This window comes from Onychostoma macrolepis, chromosome 03 (assembly GCF_012432095.1).
Source record: "Onychostoma macrolepis isolate SWU-2019 chromosome 03, ASM1243209v1, whole genome shotgun sequence".
NCBI classification, from domain to species: Eukaryota; Metazoa; Chordata; class Actinopteri; order Cypriniformes; family Cyprinidae; genus Onychostoma; species Onychostoma macrolepis.
In genome coordinates, this window is record NC_081157.1 from 30,081,207 (window position 1) to 30,103,086 (window position 21,880).

Genomic DNA, 21,880 nt, shown 5'->3' on the forward strand with positions numbered 1-21,880 from the left:
CAATGCATTTAATAATCTAAAGAATCTTTTTCCAGTATAAAGAACCTTTTGTGCAATGGAAAGTTTCCATGCATGTTAAAGGTTCTTCACGGAACCATCAATGCCAATGAAGAATTCTTATTTCATGCTGGGTTAATATTATGTTAGAAAATGGTTTATCTACTAGTTCTCAGAAAAACTAAATAATGCCTCTAATGCTTTAAAAAAAAAGGTCATAGGACACCAAAGTGTACTGCATTCGTAAAACGCATTAGGCACTTTCTTTGTGTTGTTTATGTTCAGAAGCAGATGTTTAATAGCTGGTGGCACAGTGCAAGTGTGTAAAACAAATGTGTAAATACCGCATGGCTATGGCAAAAAAAGCTCTGTTTCAGCGAGGAGCGAGCAGTCTTTCCTTACGGCCATCATTAGGCAGATTTACAGAGCACTGTCTGAGAAAAGCTCCATGATATTGGTTATAGAGGGCATTAATTATGAAATAGACTTCTGGGAAGAAATAACAAAGTGTGGTCAGAGGTTTAAGAAGACTCTGACAATAAATCTGAAAGGACCCAATGATCCTATTAAACTTTAATGCAGATTTAACTGTCCATTAGCATGAAACGCAAAGGGCAGGATGAATCTATGGGCATTATTAAGCATTCAACGCTGATTCATTTTTAAACTTCGTTAATTAAGAAAATGCGCTTTCTGTAGGTGGAATGAACCGAGCATTGCTTACAGATTATCATTTCTGTATGCTAGCAAACACTGGCCATTATGACATATTGGACATTACCAGTGTTCACGGAGCCCACAAAATCATTAGCATTTCCCTCAAAAATGGTTTACTATTTCACTATGAATCTGTTGTGGTAAGATCTAGTAAGTAGGTACCAACAGGGTCTTTTGTAAACAAATGTTGTACATTTCCCCATTTTGCAAATGGCAGAGCCTAATAAAGCCTAAATATAGGACTCGCCTAAATAAAGTAATGCATAGTGTCGATATGAATGCATGTGTTTGATCGACAACAAGAAGACTTTTGATGTCTTTCTTCCTGTCTCAGAGTTTTTCGAAGAGAAATGTATTGAGGTCCGTTTGCACTTTGATGTTTGCCCAGAGCCTCTGCATTTTTAAAATCTCACAAAGTCTCAGTCAACAAATGAGAATTGAGACCCTTTAATAAACTAAAATATAAGCTCCAAAAAATGGAAAAAAAATGTTCTCTCCTCTTAGGATTGAACAGAAATGCTGTTTAGTGTGTTCCTTCTTTGAAAAGGGTACAGGTATTTACCACTGAGTTAAAAAGGACTGACATTGGGGACAAATCCTTCAGCAGACATGCACAGCACTACTGTGGCCTACCGTACAACAAACCATGAGATGCTCTTATCTTTAAAAATGCTTGGTCTATTTGTAATTCGAAAGCTTGAAATTTCAATGAAGCGCTTAGCTTGAAAGTGCTGAGCCAATGAACGCAATATTGTACGGCTGTGAGTGCACCCAAGCCAGTCACTACGTAAGCAGCGACCTCCAAAATCAAAGCATCGCGGTGCTTAAAGCACAGAGAGACTTTTCCAAGAAAGCGCATGAGAGCTTTTGATGGAGTAGGCAGATGTGACACAGTGCTTCAGGTTGGGAAATGGACTTGTAACCAGAGGGTTACACTTACGCGGCTCACAATGTTGCGCCCCGGAGCAAGATGACTAACCCAATTCGCACGAGAGAAAATGGAGCAATGAATCAGTTATGTAAGAACACTTTGAAGCTCGGTTGAGTGTGTACCTGTGCTAGTAACACTCTTACGCTTTCTCCTCAGATTGATGCTGCGAGAGGAACCGCCCAGCGCTCCGCCCAAGAACATTGTAGCCAGCGGCAGAACCAACCAGTCCATTATGGTGCAGTGGCAGCCGCCTCCGGAGCCTCAGCTCAATGGAGTCTTGAGAGGCTACGTCCTCAGGTGAGACATGCACGAACCATTTCACAGACAGAACTTGACTGATGAAATGTGCTGAAATATGACTCCTGGTACTTCCACAATACTGTGGATTCAGTCCAGTTTTTTCACTGTATGGTCATTTTATGTTTTCCTGCAATTTTTATAGGTATACATGTTTATTTCCCTGAAAAATGTAAATTGTTTGAGCTATCCAATAAAGCAGCACTGGCTCAACCAATAGCATGGGATTGAGGTGGGACCATCTGTTTCTGTGACCAATGAAAGTATTTAGGAATTGGATTTGAAAATATTATTTAGTTACACTTCACAGTAAGATTGCTTAAAGTTAATTAAAGGAATACTTCACCCAAAAATGGAAATGTTGTCAACTCATGTTGTTCCAAACCTGTATAAGTTTCTTTCATATGCTGAACACAAAAGAAGATATTTTGAAGAATTTTGAAGAACCAAACATTAACTATCAATGAGCAATACATTATTTATTAATCTTCGTTAATGTTAGTTAATAAAAAATACAAATGTTCATTGTTGGTTCTTGTTAGCTCAGGTGCATTAAATAATATTTACGGATAAAACTTTTTATTTTAATAATGTATTTGTTAGTGTTGCGATGAACATTAACCAAGATTAATAAATGCTTTAGAATAATTTTTAATTGTTATTTCATGTTAATTATTGTAGTTAACAAATGGAGCCTTATTGTTAAGTGTTACCATAATTTTTAAATTCCATTTTGTACCACTAATGGCACAAAAAATCTGCATTTTAAATGCATGTTTATTCATTTGGCAGTCACTTTTGATTAAAAAGTGAAGCTTATTATGGGGCCAGCAGTGTCAGTTTTGATTGCATTTGTCATCCCATCTAGATAATGGAGTTGACCTTAGTGCTGTCACTTTCACTGCTGTTTTAATACAGTTGTAGCCAAGCACATTTATAAGCAAACATGAGTGTTTCACATGTCTGTGTGATAGTGAATCTAGTCAGACTGTATTAAAGGTTTTGGCCAACATGACGTGCTCCACACTAGTGGTCAGAACAATGCTGTTTTGGTAAAATTGACAATATAATTTACTTTAAAAAGCAATTCTGTTGTGAATGTGTCTTTAACTACACATGGTCAAGGCCATGACACATCAAGCTGACCACTGGTTAATGTCAGCCTAGTTTTTGCAGTTTATTCCACACAGATTGAGCATGTTAAATCGCCCATCAGCAAGTACATGACGAGGCTTAAGAGGCTGTTAACAGTATTTCTGCAGTCCTAACTCTTCCAGTTTGCCTTTTTGAATGACGAATATAGATTACCGTTACCTGCTGGTTGTTGCTGCTAGATATTTCCTCTCACACAGGTGCAGAATGTACGTGCATTTAGCATTGACTGTAGTCATTGAGCTGTGCTCAAGCGCACCTCTTTGGTCCAGACAAAGGCGACGTAAGGTGACACCACAGTCGGCTTTCATCCTCGCTAGTTTTATATCGATTCTGTTTGTCTGGGCCTTTATATGAACAACCTATCAAAAGTAGTATCAAAAGATACTGATTTAAGTCTTCAGAGTCACATGATCCTTCAGAAATCATTCTAATATGTTGATTTGCTGCTCACAAAAGCATTTCTTAGCCTATTATTATCAATGTTGAAATAAGTTTAATATTTCTAATATTCTATGATGAATAGAAAGTCCAAAAGAACAGCATTTTTGTAACATTTTGCAACTTCTGTGTCCTTGCTGAATAAAAGTATTCAAATCAGCACATAAGAATGATTTCCGAAGGATCCAGTCAAGATCTTATCTTGATGAGAGGATCAACCAATTAAATGACATTCATTTCTCTTATGTAGCAAGAGCTTGGATGCATTTCATCAGCAATGTCTGACCACTCGTATCCTCCTCAGCGGATGCGTAGTGAATATTTATGCTGTTTGTTATAGCATTCCCCCATCAGTGGTGTATTTAACACAATTTCTTCCCTGGAAGAGAGCCAGCATGTGCCTAATAATTATACAGCCAGTGGAATGACTTCTAACGGCACGGTGACCTGGAAGAAAATCGTTGTCGCTCACTGTTTGGCCATCGATTGCCCTGATGCAGGTACCGGCTCGCCGGGCTCCCTGGAGAGTACCAGCAGAAGAACATCACCAGCCCTGAGATCAACTACTGCCTGATCACAGAGCTCATCATCTGGACCCAGTATGAGATTCAGGTGGCCGCGTACACCGGGGCAGGCCTGGGCGTCTTCAGTCAGCCTGTCACTGAGTACACACTGCAGGGAGGTGAGACCTTGTTTCTCTGTCACGCTCTCAGGTTTTTTTTGGTTACCTAACAGTTGCCGCTTCTATCGGCCTCTATGTTTTCATCTATTCCTTTTCATCAGCGGAGGCAGGAAGCGTGCTGGTTTGAACCGGTTGATGCAGTACTTGTTTACATGCCACACTGAGGTCAACACTGAGCCTCCACGTAGACGCCACATTTATTTTAGAGCCCTCTTCTCAGGCAGCTAACTTCCATGCTAATCCTCTTCAAAACAATTATGTCAATTATGTACGAGGCCACTTTTCTCTTCAGATGAGAAGAATCCATCTCGGGAAATTCAGAGTCTTCTCATTTGGACATTTTGGATGATTATCTGGGGAGCAGCAAACGTATCGACTCTGCTTTGAGAGGCTTCATCTGTCTAATTATTTTAAATAGACATAATATAAACAGAGTCTGTCAAGCAGTTGAATGGTATTGATGCAGCTCCGCTGAACACACTCACAATTAGCAACCTTGACAACATCACAGATCCTAAGAGAGAGAGACAATGTTATATTAACTTCTTGCAGTTGTTTGAATGAATGCAAATTGGGGCTGTCAGTTTGAACATAGTCATTTTGAACAATTAATTATTAGCATAAAACATTTATAAATGTATCATTTATTCATGTCTCCTCACTCGTATGCTAGCACAGCATTTAAAGTTTGGGGTCGGTAAGTTTTTATTTTATTTTATTTTTTTAAGAAATTAATACTTTTATATATTTATACATTTCTTTCTTTCTTTACTTTTATACGTTTCTGAAGCAGCAATTCAGAATGATTTCTGAAGGATCATGTGACATTGAAGACTGGAGTAATGATGCTCAATGTTGCATCACAGGAATAAATTACATTTTAAAATATATTCTAATTGAAAATTGTTATTTTAAATTGTAATATTTCTAAATATTGCTGTATTTTGATCAATTAAATCAGCTACGGTGAGCATAAAGACTTCTTTAAAAAGCATTAAAATAGTTTACCAACACTAAATGTTTGAATGTTAATGTATAATAAATTATGTCTGCAACAATACAGTTATTTACTACTAAATTACCTTCATTTGCTTAAAAAAAACTTAATTAATTACTAAAATTGATTGGCAAATTTATAAACAACAGCAGGGCCACATATGTTTTATCCAGTGAGGAACTCGAGGTAGGGAATAGTGCCTCTGAAGAGCAGAGATGCCACTGCATAATGAATGTGTTTACACCGCTTTAAGAGAGGGCTATAATTGGCAGACTTTTGAAAGATAGTCTTTTGATTCAAAATAAGTCAAAGCTTGCAGGCAACCTGAAAAGATCAGCCACAGACAAAAAAAAGCACAACTGTCTCACCAGGCTTTCATGAATATACTTTTTGTATGAATTTTTCTGCCAGGGGTTTTATGAATGTACACAACCAGTTCCACAGAAAATCTTTGAAAGTCATAAATTCTGTTTTGTGTGTGTCATACAAATGCGTGCTTTTCAATTGTGTTATACATCAACAAAGGTGCCCATACAAACAAAAAAAACAAAAAGTATGACAAACAATCAGGAATCAGGACTCTGTTGTGATATTGTTTTGTTGTGTTTTGGCTTATATAAGACCTGTCCTTTCATTCGACTGCCTCCTCTCTCTCTTCAGCCTTTTAGAAGGATACTGGATGTATAATAGAATGTGAATATCTTTTTTCTTTCATTTATTGTGTCCATGCTACAGCGGGCTACTTTCAGAAAAGGTCAGAAATGTCTCAGGCACATCTCAGGTGCACCGTGAAGATTGTAAACTTGGCCGCTTAATTTACCTGATGAATTTTAATACTGTTGCAATTCTAACGTCAGTCATTTTAGTGGCCGAGGATATCGTTGTTGTCCTTTGCATTATAAAAACAAGAGCAATCTCTGTAACCTTGGACTATTTTTGTTATTGTTATAAAATCTGACAATGCGACTATGGCCATTTTCAGTTTTTTAATCTAATCATTCCATCAACAGAATTTTTTTGGACTTCAGGCTTACATTTATGCATTAGCAATTAACTTTTTAACATCTGTTGTCGCTTTTCACTATCATCTCATGTACATCAATGCATATTTAATGTATTGCGAAAAAAATTTTCTGCAATTAATAAGATCTTCACAGATAAAGTGTCCCTCAGTAGATTTGAAAATGTCAGATTCATTGTGATTTTTGTCATCCGAAAATAGATGTGCATGTGTCACATTTGGAGGGAGAATCAGATTTGGGATGCATTCAGCTGCAGTGTGAATGTAGCTTGTCAGATATGCTCAGGTGGTGGCCGTGCCTGTTTATCTTGTGCATTCAGCAGTGCTCAGTTTTCTTGAGTGCTGTTTAACTCAGAGATGATCACTTAGTATGTAGGTGGAAGCCACGTACATTCAATCCAGCCAGTATTGGGAAGGTTACTTTAAAAATGTAATAGGTTACAGATTACAAGTTACCCTATTTAAAATGTAATAGTAGTGTAACTTTTTCAATTACTTCATAAAAGTAATGTAACATTACTTTTTGATTACTTTTCTAAATTTCTAATGAATGTTTTCAACTGTTAATCATTTTCAAACATTTACACCATGCAGGGTTAACCTTAAAGTAGTCCTAGTATTTCAACACTGATAACTGTCAGATTTTTCAAAATCCTTCATCACTTGAATTAAGATGATCAATTTTAAACACATCCACCAAAATCAGACTTTATTACCGCCTTTTACTTTGAGATTGATCTGAAGTTCAGTGCAGATTTAAAATCATAAGAAATAGTTTACTGATACTGTTTTAGAAACCAAATCTTCGCATAAGTACAGAAAACACTGCATCTAACAATGCTTCGGGAAAAAAAAAGAAGTTAATTAAAAAACATAAAAGCATATACATCAACTTAAATACGGTAATCTAGCATGTGTCCTATTCTTTGTACTAAACTCCTGAAACATTGGTGTGTTTTTGAAACATTGGTGTCTGTTTGTATATAATATGACGATAGTTTTCTCAAAAGAAATTGTAAAATGCTCATTAAGTGACGGTTCTAGAGATTATGTTTATGTGTTCATGTACTCATAGCCTATATATTGAGGCGGCAGAGACTGAAAACACCGTGAGCGATACACACTCACACTTCAGTATGTGTAAATTAAACTGCATGTCTGTGCGATTAATTTCCAGGAGGGGCGGACTGGGAAAAAATTTCAAGCTGGGAAATCTCACACTCATCCAGGCCATCCCATACACCCAAACAAATTCTGAAACACAGACAACCCTATTTGTTAGGCTGGGGACATGCAAAATAATTATAAGTTCTCTCCTGAACCGCACCTTACTTCCATTTTACTTTTCAGTCTCTTTATTTTGCCCTGATATCTCTCTGTCTCTCACATGACTTTAATAGGCCTACTCAAGATTTAACAAAACTATACTTTCTAAATTGCCTACATGTCAAAATTTGTACAATAATAACTACATCATTACAATATATTTATAGAAAAGTAAACTAAACAAAGACAAAACTACAATAGCATATTTACAGATGAATCTGACCTGCACTTGAGATCCTGAACAGTAGTTTTGCTTCTCTGCTCCACCTGTGCGCTTCCACAGTCCTCTCCATTCTCAAATCTCTCGCATTGATTACTCTGATCGAAACCGTTTGGCGGAGGCGCGAGCCGATCATTGTCAGTCACGACTAATGCTGACCACACACTAAAGGATTTTAAGGCCGATTTTAAGGACGATTTGCACCCCTGAACGATCGGGGGGTGTGGCCCGATTCGCGGCTTGTCACAAGTGATTTTTTGTCCAAAAATCCTCTGTTGTGTGGTGTCATTACGACTGTTCCCGATCGAGACGGTGCATCGCCAGACTCGAATCGTAAATATCAAGCATGTCAGGCTTCATCAGGCTGCCTTTGACCTGATACCCGCGATAGCCAATGAGAGCGAGCAAGCGTCACCTTCCGGATGTTGCGTAAAAAACTTGGCAGCCACAAACATGACATGAAAGCAGAGAATATCACCCATATTCTTTTCTATACTTTGTTTTTCACTGACAACGTTGATTGTCCTCTATTTGTTTTTCTTCTCTAGTCACGTTTGATCTCGCGAGTCTCTGTGAGATCTCGTGTCACTGTGAAATCGTTCCTACAATCTTCAAGTGTGTGGTCTAGCGGTCTGGTTGAATTGTCTGGTGTGTGCGTTCAGAGGATTATAAGGCTAAAAATCGGTTGAACTCTCTTCATGTGTGTGGTCTCCCATGGTTTTAAAATCGTTTAAGATTTGAAAATCGTCTAGTGTGCAGCCAGCTTAACCGATTCATGATTTATTGGAGATTTATTATCGAATGGCGAATTCGGAAATAACTGCTTTAATGCATTCTACAGGCAATAATACAATAATAGCAATAATAATAATAATATTTAAAAAAGCGGGCCAAATTGGCTGCCAGGCCACCGGAATTGTTCCGGTTCTCCCGATGGCCAGTCTGCGCCTGATTTCCACAGAGACACGCAGAACGTGCAGGATTCATATATTGTCTTATTGCAGCTTAAGGTTAACGGACACTAGTCCATATCACGTTTTGATTCAAGTGTACTGACCTACTTTTGATTTATTCATCCAAAATGTGGCATATTCCGTATAGGAATTCCTTTTTTATGACTGGATTAGTCCGTGTTTTCCGCATCGCGGAAATCATAGGGCAGTATGTCTCATGTTTTAGAGTCAGTGCAATTTGGGAAAGAAATCAATTAAATCTGTATCTGGATGTGTGTAAATATTCAAATGTAACCCCCTTTGTAATCGTTAACATTTTTTATAAGTAACTGTAATTTAATTACACATTTTTTCTTAGTAACTGTAACTGATTACAGTTAGGCTACATTTATTTTGTAATTAAATTACAAATGTAGAGTCCAGCCCAAACACTGAGTCCAGCATGGCGATCAACTGTGTCCCACAGCCTGTCAATTTTAAGGCTTTGTTTGCTGAAAGCTTTCCATTACGTCAGAGATGCAGGTAGTCATTAGAAATGAGTCACTTGAACTGAGACATTACCAGCTTTATCCTTTGTTGAAGGCAGAGCAGTACTTGCAGAAAGCTGTTTTTTATTTATTTTTTTCTCAGCCCTTTTCTGAGAAGCTTCCTTTGAATGCTTTCACCAAGACCAAGAACAAAACAATGGATTAAGCCATTCTGGTTCTTTAACATGCTGATTTATTCATTCTTACTAATCAATAGCAACTTAAAGGGATAGTTTACCCAAAAAAGAAAAAACTGTCATTAGTTACTTATCCCCATGTCATTCCAAACCAATAAGACCTTTGTTCATCTTTGGAACACAAATTAAGATATTTTTGATGAAATCTGAGCGCTTTCTTGCATAGACGGCAACACAACTACCACGTTTAAGGCCCAGAAAGGTAGTAAGGACATTGTTAAAATAGTCCATGTGACATCAGTGGTTCAACCGTAATGTTAGAAAAAAACTTTATTCAACAATTTTTTCTCTGCCAGGTCTGTCTTTGACACACGTTCACGACATGGGTGTCCAGTGCTGCTCCTGAAAGGCCACTTTTCTGAAAAGTTTAGCTCGGACACACCTGCCTGGAGGCTTCTAGCGATCCTGAAGACCTTTATTAGCTGGTTTCAAATGTGTTTGATCAGGGTTGGAGCTAAACTCTGCTGGATAGTGGCCCTCCAGAATCAGGTTTGGGCACCCCTGCATTAGATTGTTATAGGAGTCTAACATACAGTATGTGCTTGCCTCTTAGTTCCTACAGCGCCCCCTCAGGGTGTGGAGGTCAAGGCAGTGAACTCAACAACAATTGAATTTACCTGGAATCCACCACCTCAACAGTTCATCAATGGCATTAATCAAGGTTACAAGGTAATCTCAGTTTTCCTCTACTGGTTACCATTGAGTCCCTGTCCTATCAAAAATATATGATATGTTTTTTGTTGGTCTGTGCCTCAGCTGATGGCGTGGCCTGAACGATGTCCAGAGGATGTTATCGTCGTGACCATCACCCCTGATTATCACGGGACACGCCACCTCGGTTACATCAGCAGTCTAAAAAAGTTCACCTGGTACTTGACGTCAGTGCTGTGTTTCACCACACCAGGGAATGGACCCCGCAGTGCCCCCAAACTGGTGCAGACTCACGAGGACAGTAAGTAATAGACTGTTGGCCTGTCTGTCCATAGTCCAGGTCATTAGGTTGTGTTTCTGTCTCTCACTGAATCATATTATTTTATAAAATTTGTGCTCAGAATGTGATTGATTGGATTTATACAAAATGTTTTGTCTGTCACAAAACAAGCACAATTAAAAATGTGGGGGGAAAAAATCACAATGACCTTTATTTATGAAAAACAAGCAGAACAAATCAAATAGTCACATTTAGTTCAAAAGAACAATTACGTAAAATTGGATTTAGAAATTATTTAGAAATTGTTCTTCATGAGTAATTCCGGTTGTGCCTTTATGACAGATGCTGTTTTACAGAGAAATGACCAAATAACCTGTGCTGTTTGACACAAAATGCACTGAAAAAAAACATTGCTATAATCATATTTGTAGTATATATGGGTTTATGAGGACACTTCCTATGTCCCTGTAAACCAAATGTGTTAAAAACATACTAAACTTTGTGGGGGTTTTTTGTTTGTTTGTTTGTTTGCTGTAAGCGGGTAGGTTTAGGTGTAGGGATAGGGTAAGGGGATAGAAAATACAGTTTTGCACAGAAAAAAAAAAAAACCTTACTTCTATGGAAAGTCCCCATAAAACATGGAAACCCAACGTGTGTGTGTGTGTGTGTGTGTGATTTTAAAAAACACACCAGCCTAACAAAATGGAATTTACCACAGTCATGAATATTTACTGTTATTGCAAAACCAATGAAACACCTGTTGCATGAACTTTTTAATCCCCGTTTTAATGGAGGCTTCAAAGATAATTAAGTAAAACACAATAGTTCAGAACAAAATGTTTATTTTAATTACTGAGAAAGCCAGACCACAAAAAAAAAAAAAAAAACACTCTTTAGTTGGCAGGAAATATTTTAATATATGTAGCTTACTGCCAGCTTTTGTCCTTTACATCAGCATCATGACACAGTGTTCTTGCTCTGTGGGGTAGTTTGGGGGTGATAAAATACCAAATTACAAAATGTCTTATAAAAGTCACATTAATTAAAGTACTTTTCAGACTTAAGTACAAATACTGCTCTGTGGGTCAAGCCGATGTAATTATATCAGTGTCATTAGGCATCTGTGATACTACAAGTGAGAAATTAGTTGGGGTACTTTAGGAGGAATGTTAGTGAGAGAAAAAAATTAACATAGAAAAAGCAACGTTTGTGTATGTGTCAGGTTTTAATATCATTGGGATCTTTGTTGTGGTACATTATAAAGGGACTAAATAATGCTTTTATTTCACATGTTTCATAATTAGAGTTTGGATTAGTCTGTAATCAACCCAATTAGGTACAATAGAAAGAGCTTGTTTAGAAACACAAGGAAGCATGCAACCAGGAAATGACTTTGTGTTTAGTTCCAGGCCCTGTTGGTCGCTTGAGCTTTACAGAGATTTTGGACACGTCTATGAGAGTGAGCTGGGAGGAACCCGTGGACAAGAACGGCATCATTACTGGTGAGTGTTTTTGACCTTTATGCTGCTTTCATTGATATGATTCTGTAGCAAAACTGGGAATTATGAGCAGACAATAATAAAGGAAAACACTTATAGTTTGCAGCAATAAATCTGAATGAGTTTATTTGCACCAGCATTTGCAAAACTCAGTTTTGGGAATGATGAATTGTTCATTAGATTTGTCTTTGCTGTTAAATGAAATCTAATCTGCCCCCCTCTGTTTAAATGTAGCTGAACGTTGCATTAGACAGAGCAGGTGAGCCCAGAAAGGAGCTCCATTTTCATTTGGCAGCTCTTGGGTGTTCGTATAGCTTTATTAATGGATACACTTCTATTTAACACTTCATTGAGTTTTTGCACAAAGGCAATTATGGCATCGTTGTTTGCGTTCAGTTGGCAGAAACAATTTTCGCTCCCTGTTGCACAGCTGTAAAGGATGCTTTTGTGATTGTGTGTGTGTGTGTGTGTGTGTGTGTGTGGCTGTCTTTCCGTATGACTCTGTGTGGGCGCGGATGCATGTGTTTTAGTATTCCAGGAGTGCTATTTATCCATATTGTGCTGGAATCATTACCACCAGGAGCGGAAAACGCAAACAGATCAAAATAAAAGAAATATTTAACAGTGATCAAAAGATCTGTAAGCATGAGTTGACACTCCAGCATAAGACAAGAACATGAGCGTGAATCTCACGAAACCTGTTAAGAACACTTCCAGGTCATATTTCTCCCCAAAATCAAGAAGATTTTGCTTTTGAAAAATGAAGACTTTTTAGAACCGTGAGTATTTTTGCACTGTGAAACTATTTTAAAGAGAATTAAGCACATTTTCAAGTTAACATTACTGTAATAAATAAGCAAATAAATAAATCAATCACTCTCATTAAAGTAATCCAAAAACATGTTATTTACTACTATTTATTTATGAAAGTAATACTTTTATTCAGCATGCATGCATTAAATTGATCAAAAGTGACAGTACAGACATTTATTATGTTACTAAAGATTTTCATTTTAAATAAATGTTGTTCTTTTGAACTTTCTATTTATCAAAGAATCCTGAAAAAGATGTATCACTGTTTCCACAAAAATATTAAGCAGCACAAGGATGATGTGACACTGAAGATTGGAGTAATGACTGCTGAAAATACAGCTTTGCCATCACAGGAATAAATAGCATAAATACATTTATTTACAATATTTTGCGACCGTTTTAAAACATTTAAAAAAACGTATCAATGTGAAACTTATGTGTTTTTTTTTTGTTGTTGTTTTTTTTTTGATAATACTGTAAAAATTAGAATCTAATGAAAATTGATCTTTGAGAATTATGAAAATTAGATAAAAAGGATGGCAATGAGAAGACATTACTGTAAATAAACAGTGAGTAGAATATTTCCACAATGTCCAAAAATCGCTGAATCATTACTTGTCATGTAAATAATGTCAAAACTAAGTCTTAAAAATACATGGGTTTATTTTATGTATGCAAAATATAATTTATTTTCTTTTTTATTTCTTTGTTTTGCCTTGAAATATGACCAGAACAACACATTTTCATGAGAGTCACTCGTGGTATCTGAATAATGCAGAGAAAGAATTAGATGCGGACTAACGAGGCAACAGTAGATTGATACTGGACATAGATTAAGCCGAGTGAGTTGCGGAACGGCGCTGGATGTAGATTGAGAGTTTGGAGACGAATGAGATCAGACATACATTAGACTAAATAGCTCCTGTCTATATCAATGTACACAGCATTGTTGCTCTTTGAATGTTGCCTGTGCCTGTTCTCCAGCGAGCTCTCCCAGCGCAAAGCTTGATTTATGAGCGCCTCAATGGAAAAGGACATTCAGCGATTGGAAACAGTGCTGACTCTGAGAGAAAATACTCCCAATAAACAGCAAATTACATAGGATCTCTGCTGGCTATTAGTCTCAGTTAGATGCGGGTTAGGGGGCAGAGCCCTGGGTCTAGACAACTCACTACAGCAGTTCCCCATTTCACCCACCTTGTTTGTTAAAGAGAGATTGTTTATTTCAAGTTCAAGACCTCAGGAAAATTCCTCCTGCTCTGGCGAGTTGTCATCCCAGGTTAGACTTGAACGAGACGCCCCAAATTGACCAATTCCCATGGGTTTTGAGCCGTAAAGTGTGTAAAACTCAAATGACTTTTCAAGTTTTAATGAATGTGATGTGTTTTGCAGGTTACCTGGTGTCCTGGGAAGTTCAGGGGAAGAACCAATCGCGAGTGGCACGTACTTTGACCAACTCCACATTGGACTACAAAGTCACCGGTCTGACGTCCCTCACTACGTACACACTAGAAGTGGCATCTATGACGGAGGCGGGCGTAGGGACTGTAACTTCCTCCACCATTTCATCTGGAGTGCCACCAGGTCTGTCGTAGCTGTTAAACATAGACAGTTCAAAATAAAACCTGCATTACAGGAGCTACTCTTCCTTATTTCTGCATGAATATTGTACACAAGCATTATAAGAATGAGTGATGATCTTTTATGCTGGTCTTTTTTGCTCAGAAACTGCGAAGTTGGTGCCTGTGCGCTGCCATAAATCAAATGTGGCACTGAAGGAGAAATATTCATTTGCACCGGCTTTAAAGCAGGCTTTCGCTCGCTGAAAGAAGGCAAATGCTGAACTGGCTGGACGCCAAGCCAAAACCATAATGCCTGCTGATAAATTGCATATTGCGAGACATTAGGGAAACAGACGTCTACACATCTCAGTGGGGATTTCAGGCAGATGCGAGACTATCGTCTGTTATTTGATTTAATTCCAGTGTAATTTCATCAAAGGTTTCTCGAACCAAATGAGACTTTTTATCTCTGCACTTCAAAAGATTCGCAAATCTCTTTTTTTTCTTTTGACTCAGTCCCTCTTGCAACATGGATCTACACAGTGTTATTAAAAATATTCCGGTCATGATTTGGAAATGTTGAGTGTTATTGACTTTAGAAGGCATGCTTGTGGATGCTTTGTGGTTATTGATTGTTGTGATGTGTGGATGTTGTTTAGAAGTGACTTTTAACTTTTGCTTCCTTTCGGTTTCACGCAGAACTTCCCGGGCCTCCATCAAATTTGGTTATTTCCAAGATCAGTTCACGATCTGCTACGCTGAAGTTCCGTGCAGGGGATGATGGGAAGACGACCATCTCCAAGTGGATCATTGAGGGGCAGGTGAGTCATATTTCAGTTCTTCTTTATCCGATCATTATCCGCCTACCATCACGCTGGCCTGAAGCTGTACATCCTCACAGTGCTCCCTGATGAGTCCTCACTAGCAAATAAAAACATTTTACATGATAATGAAACGTCCCTGCAGTGTTGAGCGAAGTACTTACGATGATTTGTGTAGGCTTTGTCTCCTAATCCTAGGAATGTGCATTCCAGTTATTTTGACAGCTTGATGGATAAATCAGTCGAGTTCTGGAGGATTTAAGGTGGAACAGTGCAGCAAAAAATGTCTGTGCTATTTATATTTAAAAATGTAAAAAAAAAAATGGCTGTGGGATTGTAAATGAATTAATGAATGAATGTGTTCTTCTATCTTGTTGACTTTGTCGATCAACAAGAAAAACAAGCTGGAAAAGCTGTTGTAATGTATCTCAAATAAAACATGAAATAAAATAGTTCTTGAGTATTAAGAGTGGGAGCAAAAAATATCGTCAGTCAATGTACATCACACAAAGGTTTTTGCCCTGTTTAACAAAACAAATGAAATAAAATAAGGAGGATTCAGAGTGCGACAGTGGAGCAAAAAAACATCTGCAATATTTTTATTTGTACAGTAGGTCACTGAACAAAACTTTGACTGTTCCACTAAAAATACATAACATGTATTGATATGTCTCACTAAAAGTACTTGATATATAAGTAAATAAGCAAACTAATCAAGTACTGAAAGATTTAAAGTGGGACAGTGGAGCAAAACATATCTGGACTATTTTTATTGAAATATTTTTAAAAAATGGCTGCTTTATTGTATCTCACAAAAAATTAAATGAATGAATGAAACAAATAAAACAAACTTGAGTTCTTCAATCTTGATTTGTCGATTTAGAAAGTTTTTGGCTGTTATAATGCATCTCAAATCGAATCGAATCAAATACAGCTGACAATGGAGCAAAACATATCTGCAATTTTTTTATTTGTACAGTAGGTCACTGATCAAAATTTTTCACTGTTGTATTATGTCTCACTAATAAAAAAAATTAATAAGTAAATAAACAAACTAATCAAGCTCTTGAGGATTTAAGGTGGGACTGTGGTGCAAGAAAATCTTTTTAATCTTTTTGCAATTTTTATTTGTCGGTCAATGTATATCAGCATTTTTGATTGTTAGTTTGTGTCTTACAATAAATAAGAAATGAAAATGGAAAATGTTAACTCATAATCTCAGTTTGATTCAGCCAGTCTGCTCATCAGTTTAGTATACTTTAGGTTACACCGTGTTTAAGCACTCAAACCTACATCCAGCTGTCATCACAAGGCTTTAAAAACAGCCAGCATGCAGACTTATCACACATACTCGATTCACTTCCACTCAGCACTTCCATTTCAACCTGAATAACAGCAAGTTCCAGTTGTGATTGCCCTCCACGGCTCAGAGATGTATTGAGAGCGCATCCTCGCCCTTTCCACATCACCTGCGACTCTTGCAAAAGTGATGACAGATTGAATCACATGACTGACTCCTAATTTGTAATCGACGTCAACTCTCTGAACTTGACGGCGCCGGGCCGGAGCTTGCAAAAGGAAGCTTCTGCTTTTCATGTGGCGGCACTTGAATTCCAGAGTTGATTGAGGCCAGGCTATCTGCCGCTGCAGAAATCTGTCACCGAGCGAGAGAGAGCCCCTGCATACGCACCGGCTATGAAATACAACGGCAGCTCCAGCATAAGGTGCCACGCGTCCAACATCTATCACGTTGGCATAAATGCTTACCGCATACAGTACACTCCACTGGTCATAGTAAATCTTCCTGAGTGCTATGAGCTTTGATTGGTTTAGACTTGGCTCGCACAATGTGTTTGAAATGGGGCAGTGGCTGGCACTGTCCTGGACTCAATTGAAAAAGCTTTAACCTGCTCCGCTCTGCATTCCCGCTGAAGGCCTGTTCCCTACAAAACACTCTAAGAGCCTTTGGCCTGTGACGTACCGGGTATAATGAAGTGCAGTGTGGGGATTTTTCTTCTCTTTCTTCCATTTACTTTGCTGCTTGGACTTTGCACTCTGACAATGCTGAGAGATACCGTTCTCAAAAGGGGCTGAAAAATGGCTCTTTTAAGATGTTTGGAAATGCTGTGGCAGTTTATTGTCCAGGTAGTCTCATGTAGCCAGACTACTGCCATAAAGTCCACTGCTTATTCTGGTGAAGAATCACCCATCTGACTGATGCATAAAATGACTTTTACCTTGTGGCATTTTTAGGGTGTATATCTCATTTACAGACTAAGTCTTATAGATTTTGTAGACTTTTGTAGCAGCCCTTGAACTTGTGTTCTGGTGATAAATGAGTGAATATTGATTTGCAGTTTTCGTCAGATAGTTTGTAGGATTTTTCAATGTATAATGTATAAATACATTGTTAATGTATAAAATTAAAATATTTATTAAATATGTTTAATCAAGTATTTTTTAAATGCCTCACTGAAATTGATTGTGAAAAGTAAACACATTTGAAATAAATTGAAAATCTTTTTCTTCAGATTTATTTCCCTGTTATTGCTCTATTAGTGGGTTGGGGGAAAAAAAGAAAAAAAATTGGGTTTAGTATTTTTTTTTTAAAACCGTATTTTTTTTAAAACCATATGATTGTAATGGCTGAGGAATAAATGTGATGAGTAATATTTTTAATTTATTTCAGATGTGTTTGCTTTTCACAATAAATTTAGTTTTAAAAAATTACTGCATTAAACATATTTAATACATATTTTAATTTAGAACATTAACTTTCAGCCTTAACATTTATGTGAATGGGTCTGTTTTAGAGAAAATAATATAGATGCCTTCATTTTTTAAAAGGGTCATGAACTAAGAAACCAAAGTTCTCTTGATCTTCTGACAGATAAGAGGTCATTACGCTATAAAAGCATCCTGTAAGTTTCAGAACTCAAAACTTTCTCATTAGTCTAAAAACAGCTTATTGAAGCCAATCTGCCAAAACGACAGCTTGTGGAATGTTCTACTATGATGTAATAGTGTGGATAAGCACCGCCTCCGCATAAGAAAATCAACTCCTGCTTCTACATCACTGCCTGTTTAGCCACGCCCACCGATTTGCGCATGTAGTGTAAATTACAAGAGGCGAATGCAGGTCTATGCAGAAACCAAACGGTAAAAATGCTCCGATGACAACAAGATCCTGTGCAGTGCCAAGTTGTGGAAAAACAGTCTTTGCATTGCCTTCCTTCTGATCCTAACATTAGGAAAGAGTGGATGAACTTTATTTTTAATGAAGATCCAGATTGCATCAGTAAGAACTTGGTCCTTTGTTCACTTCATTTAACACGGATTCGTTAACAAACGAGGCACAATTCGACACGGGATTTCAAAAAGATTGAAACTAAAAGACGATGCTGTGCCGACTATATTGGATCCGACAGTATATGTTGCATCACACAAGTGAGAGTAACTGTTTTCATTACGTGATCACTATTGCTTTGACTGTTAAACTGAGTATTTATGCCTTTTTAATATACTGTAAATCACTGCAGTGTCCATCTATGAAGGATGTAGGCTGTCAAACATACACAACTATTAGCCAATCACAGCAGTGGCTGTTTATTTCAGAGTCTACAATCCGCCAAGCCTATTCGAACAGAGTGTTCTGATGAGGGGGGTTAAAAACAGGACAGAAATTAGTTACTTCTGAATTATGTTTTTTGATGTAAAAATCTTGATAGCATTATAAGTGGACCTCAGAGAACAGTACACAAATAATAAAAAGGCCCCTTTAATACATTCCTCACGAGGGGATCATCATATGTAGGTATTGGTATTGTTGGCACAGACTGTAACGGCAGGGCTCTCTGTCTTTAGGTGGGCAGTATCGGTGAAGAGGAAGAGTGGAAGGTGTTGTACGAGAAAGAGAATGACCCTGAAGCTCAGGTGCTGGAGGTGCCCAATCTCACACCGTTCACACACTACAGGTCAGCGCTGTTTCACTACAAACACACATCAACTGCATTAACACAGAAATTGCCATGTAAACAGCATTTTCATTTACTTTAATCTGAATAAATACACATTTTAAGTGAGCCTAATTAAATTAAGACATGTAGATTACTCCAATTACAGTTGCATTACTGAAGACACGTATTATACACCTTAATCAGATTATGATTCTGTGCCTGCATAAACAAATCGAATGGTTCACAGTTCAAGTCAGCACACTATGGCAATGTTTTCGCTTCTGTGTTTATGCCTCTGATCTTGTTATTTTCTGCTTCTTTCCCTGAGGATGCCGTTAATTCATTCCTTTCTTCTTTCTTGTTCTTTCTGATCTTGACATCTCTGTCTTATGCTAAAAAAAAAAAAAAGACAACTGAACCTAGATTTGCTACAGAATTGCTGAGACAATTGCTAGTGTGTTCATGAAATCTATTTACACACAGAAAACACTTTATTTTATGCATGGACTTCAGAATTCACTACACACTGCTAGTTCTGCGAGTGACTGTCGCATCTGAATGATCTCTGTGTGTGTACAGAATACAACACAGTGAAAAATCACTCTAGAACTTGCGATGATGGACATAGTGATAATCATAGCTGCGATATAGCATATGGCATGTTGTGAATGTAAATAACAATCATGGATGCCAACCTGTTTGGTGTTGTTTCTGCCAAAAGAAATAATAGAAACTAGAGCTAAAATAGTATCAAAATGTGTATATTTACAAAATGTGATTTATAGTTTATAGTGATTTAAGTTTATATATTTGAAAACATATATATTCACAAAAATATGCAAACTATGCAAAGCACAATTCGTAAATACATATGTGTGACAAACTCCGGTCCTGGAGAGCCACAGCTCTGCAGAGTTCAGCTCCAACCCTAATTAAAACTCGCCTGCCTGTAGCTTCCTAGTAACCCTTCAGACCTTGATTAGCTTGTTCAGGTGAGTTTGATTAGGGTTGAAGCAAAACTCTGCAGGGCTGCGGCTCTCCAGGACCGACGTTCGCCACCCCTGAAATATACTATTCACCGCATAAAAATTATATTTTGTAAAATTGTACCTGTGTACCGTACGATACATTTGTCACATGTAAACTGCTTAATTTGAGTATTGTCTTATTTATGGCACGTTAATAATCAGACTATTTCATTTGGTGAATATGAAGATATTGCTGCTATCTAAACAGGTTTAATGTCTGACTTCATCCATTAGTTTCAGACAGTTTGAATCATCTCTGAGCTTCATGATGAACTGCTTGCCTCCGTGTTTCTCTCTACCCTGCAATTTATGTCAGATTTTATGGATGTTGTTGCAGCCTCTCCCTTTGTTCTACTCACTGATAAACTTTCATTTCATGGTAATTGGTGCAATTATAAAGGGAACTGCAGCGAGCACATGTCCCACACAGGGTTCCTCACAAACTCTACTGTCATATACTTTCCCACTGGGTTAAGTTTAACGAAGCGACTGATTAACTTGGTGGTTTCAGGTTCCGAATGCGTCAGGTGAATATCGTGGGCCCGAGTCCGGTGAGCATGCCGTCCCGTGTGATTCAAACCCTGCAGGCTCCTCCAGACAAGGCACCCAGCAGTGTGACGGTGCGCACAGCCAGTGAGACCAGCCTCTGGCTACGCTGGGTGGTAAGTGCCATTGTTATTAAAAATCTATGGTGTAGATTGTAAATTCAAACCTCCATAAGGGAATTTATCACCATTCATTGTTACAGTATCATCATTGTGTCCCTGAGTAAACAACTCCAATTATACTCATCAACTCATCAAGTTTCGTTAACATGTCTGTGACTTTTATCAATCAAATTGTTGCTATTATATAAGACATTTCAAAGATTAATAGACATAATTCAGCAGATTCGAAATATGAAGTAAGCCAAGTGCATTATATTCAGTTGAGTTCATTCAATAATTCAGGGTCTTGCTTCATTTTTTAGTTTCTTTCACAGAGGTTAGAATAAAAAAAAGATTCAATGAAGCTATTACATTGTAACTTTTTAGTCCTTGTGTTCTGACAGGCTGTCATTATCTTCTGTCACACATGAATACAAGCTAGGATGTTGAAAGCAAGGTGTTTTTAGACATCTATTGATTTTCACCTGATATAAAGACTGCTGACATGTGAGAGCTGCTGCCTAAATTGAGTTTCTCAAATTGAAGCTCTTTACCTGTCAAATTAAAAGCACATGAGAGCTGATGTTTTGCCAGTTTGTGACATCTCACTTACCTTTTGGCACCCAATCAAAATCATTCAGTTGATTTTTCTTTGGGGGGGGGGCGTAAATGATGTAGCATTATTAAATATGCGTATTAAATATAAATATGAGATTTATAGGAGCATGTATATTTAATTGGGTTTGGCTGAGCTCAGCTTGCTTTAGCAATGTTCAGGACTCTGCTGAGACTGCGTGATATAGAGGCTGCACTGTTTATTTTTACACTGTTTTTTCTTTGGTTTTGTCTAATGAAAAAAGTTTTATAATTTTAGTCTGTATTTCGTCATGTTCTTTATTTTTAGTCCATTTTACCCTGAAGGGCATATAATTTTAGTCAAGGAAAATAATATTTTGAAGGTTGAAGATTCTGCTCAGAATGATAAAAAAAGTGTGTTAATATTCAAAATTTTATAACATATACACTACTGTTGTATGTTATAAAACATACTGTACAACAGTATACAACACACAACAACTTTGAGGTCTGTATTAGAGGCTGCATTTATTTGATCAAAAATATGGTAAAACAGTAATTTTGTGAAGGGTTTTTTATTATTTTTTAT

The 21,880-nt window shown here is 37.4% G+C and overlaps 1 protein-coding gene across 6 annotated transcripts in view; it reads left to right on the forward strand.

Annotated features, from left to right (window-relative positions):
- The window catches only part of sdk1a (sidekick cell adhesion molecule 1a), a 342,555-nt gene that overhangs the window by 259,130 nt on the left and 61,545 nt on the right, over window positions 1-21,880 (forward strand). For all 6 annotated transcript variants that reach the window (XM_058771492.1, XM_058771493.1, XM_058771494.1 and 3 more), the window contains 9 exons: window positions 1,802-1,942; window positions 4,036-4,217; window positions 10,012-10,127; window positions 10,215-10,410; window positions 11,793-11,891; window positions 14,094-14,285; window positions 14,963-15,084; window positions 18,949-19,058; window positions 20,580-20,730. In XM_058771492.1, coding sequence (XP_058627475.1) covers window positions 1,802-1,942; window positions 4,036-4,217; window positions 10,012-10,127; window positions 10,215-10,410; window positions 11,793-11,891; window positions 14,094-14,285; window positions 14,963-15,084; window positions 18,949-19,058; window positions 20,580-20,730 — 1,309 coding nt within the window. The remainder of the gene's footprint in view (window positions 1-1,801; window positions 1,943-4,035; window positions 4,218-10,011; window positions 10,128-10,214; window positions 10,411-11,792; window positions 11,892-14,093; window positions 14,286-14,962; window positions 15,085-18,948; window positions 19,059-20,579; window positions 20,731-21,880) is intronic.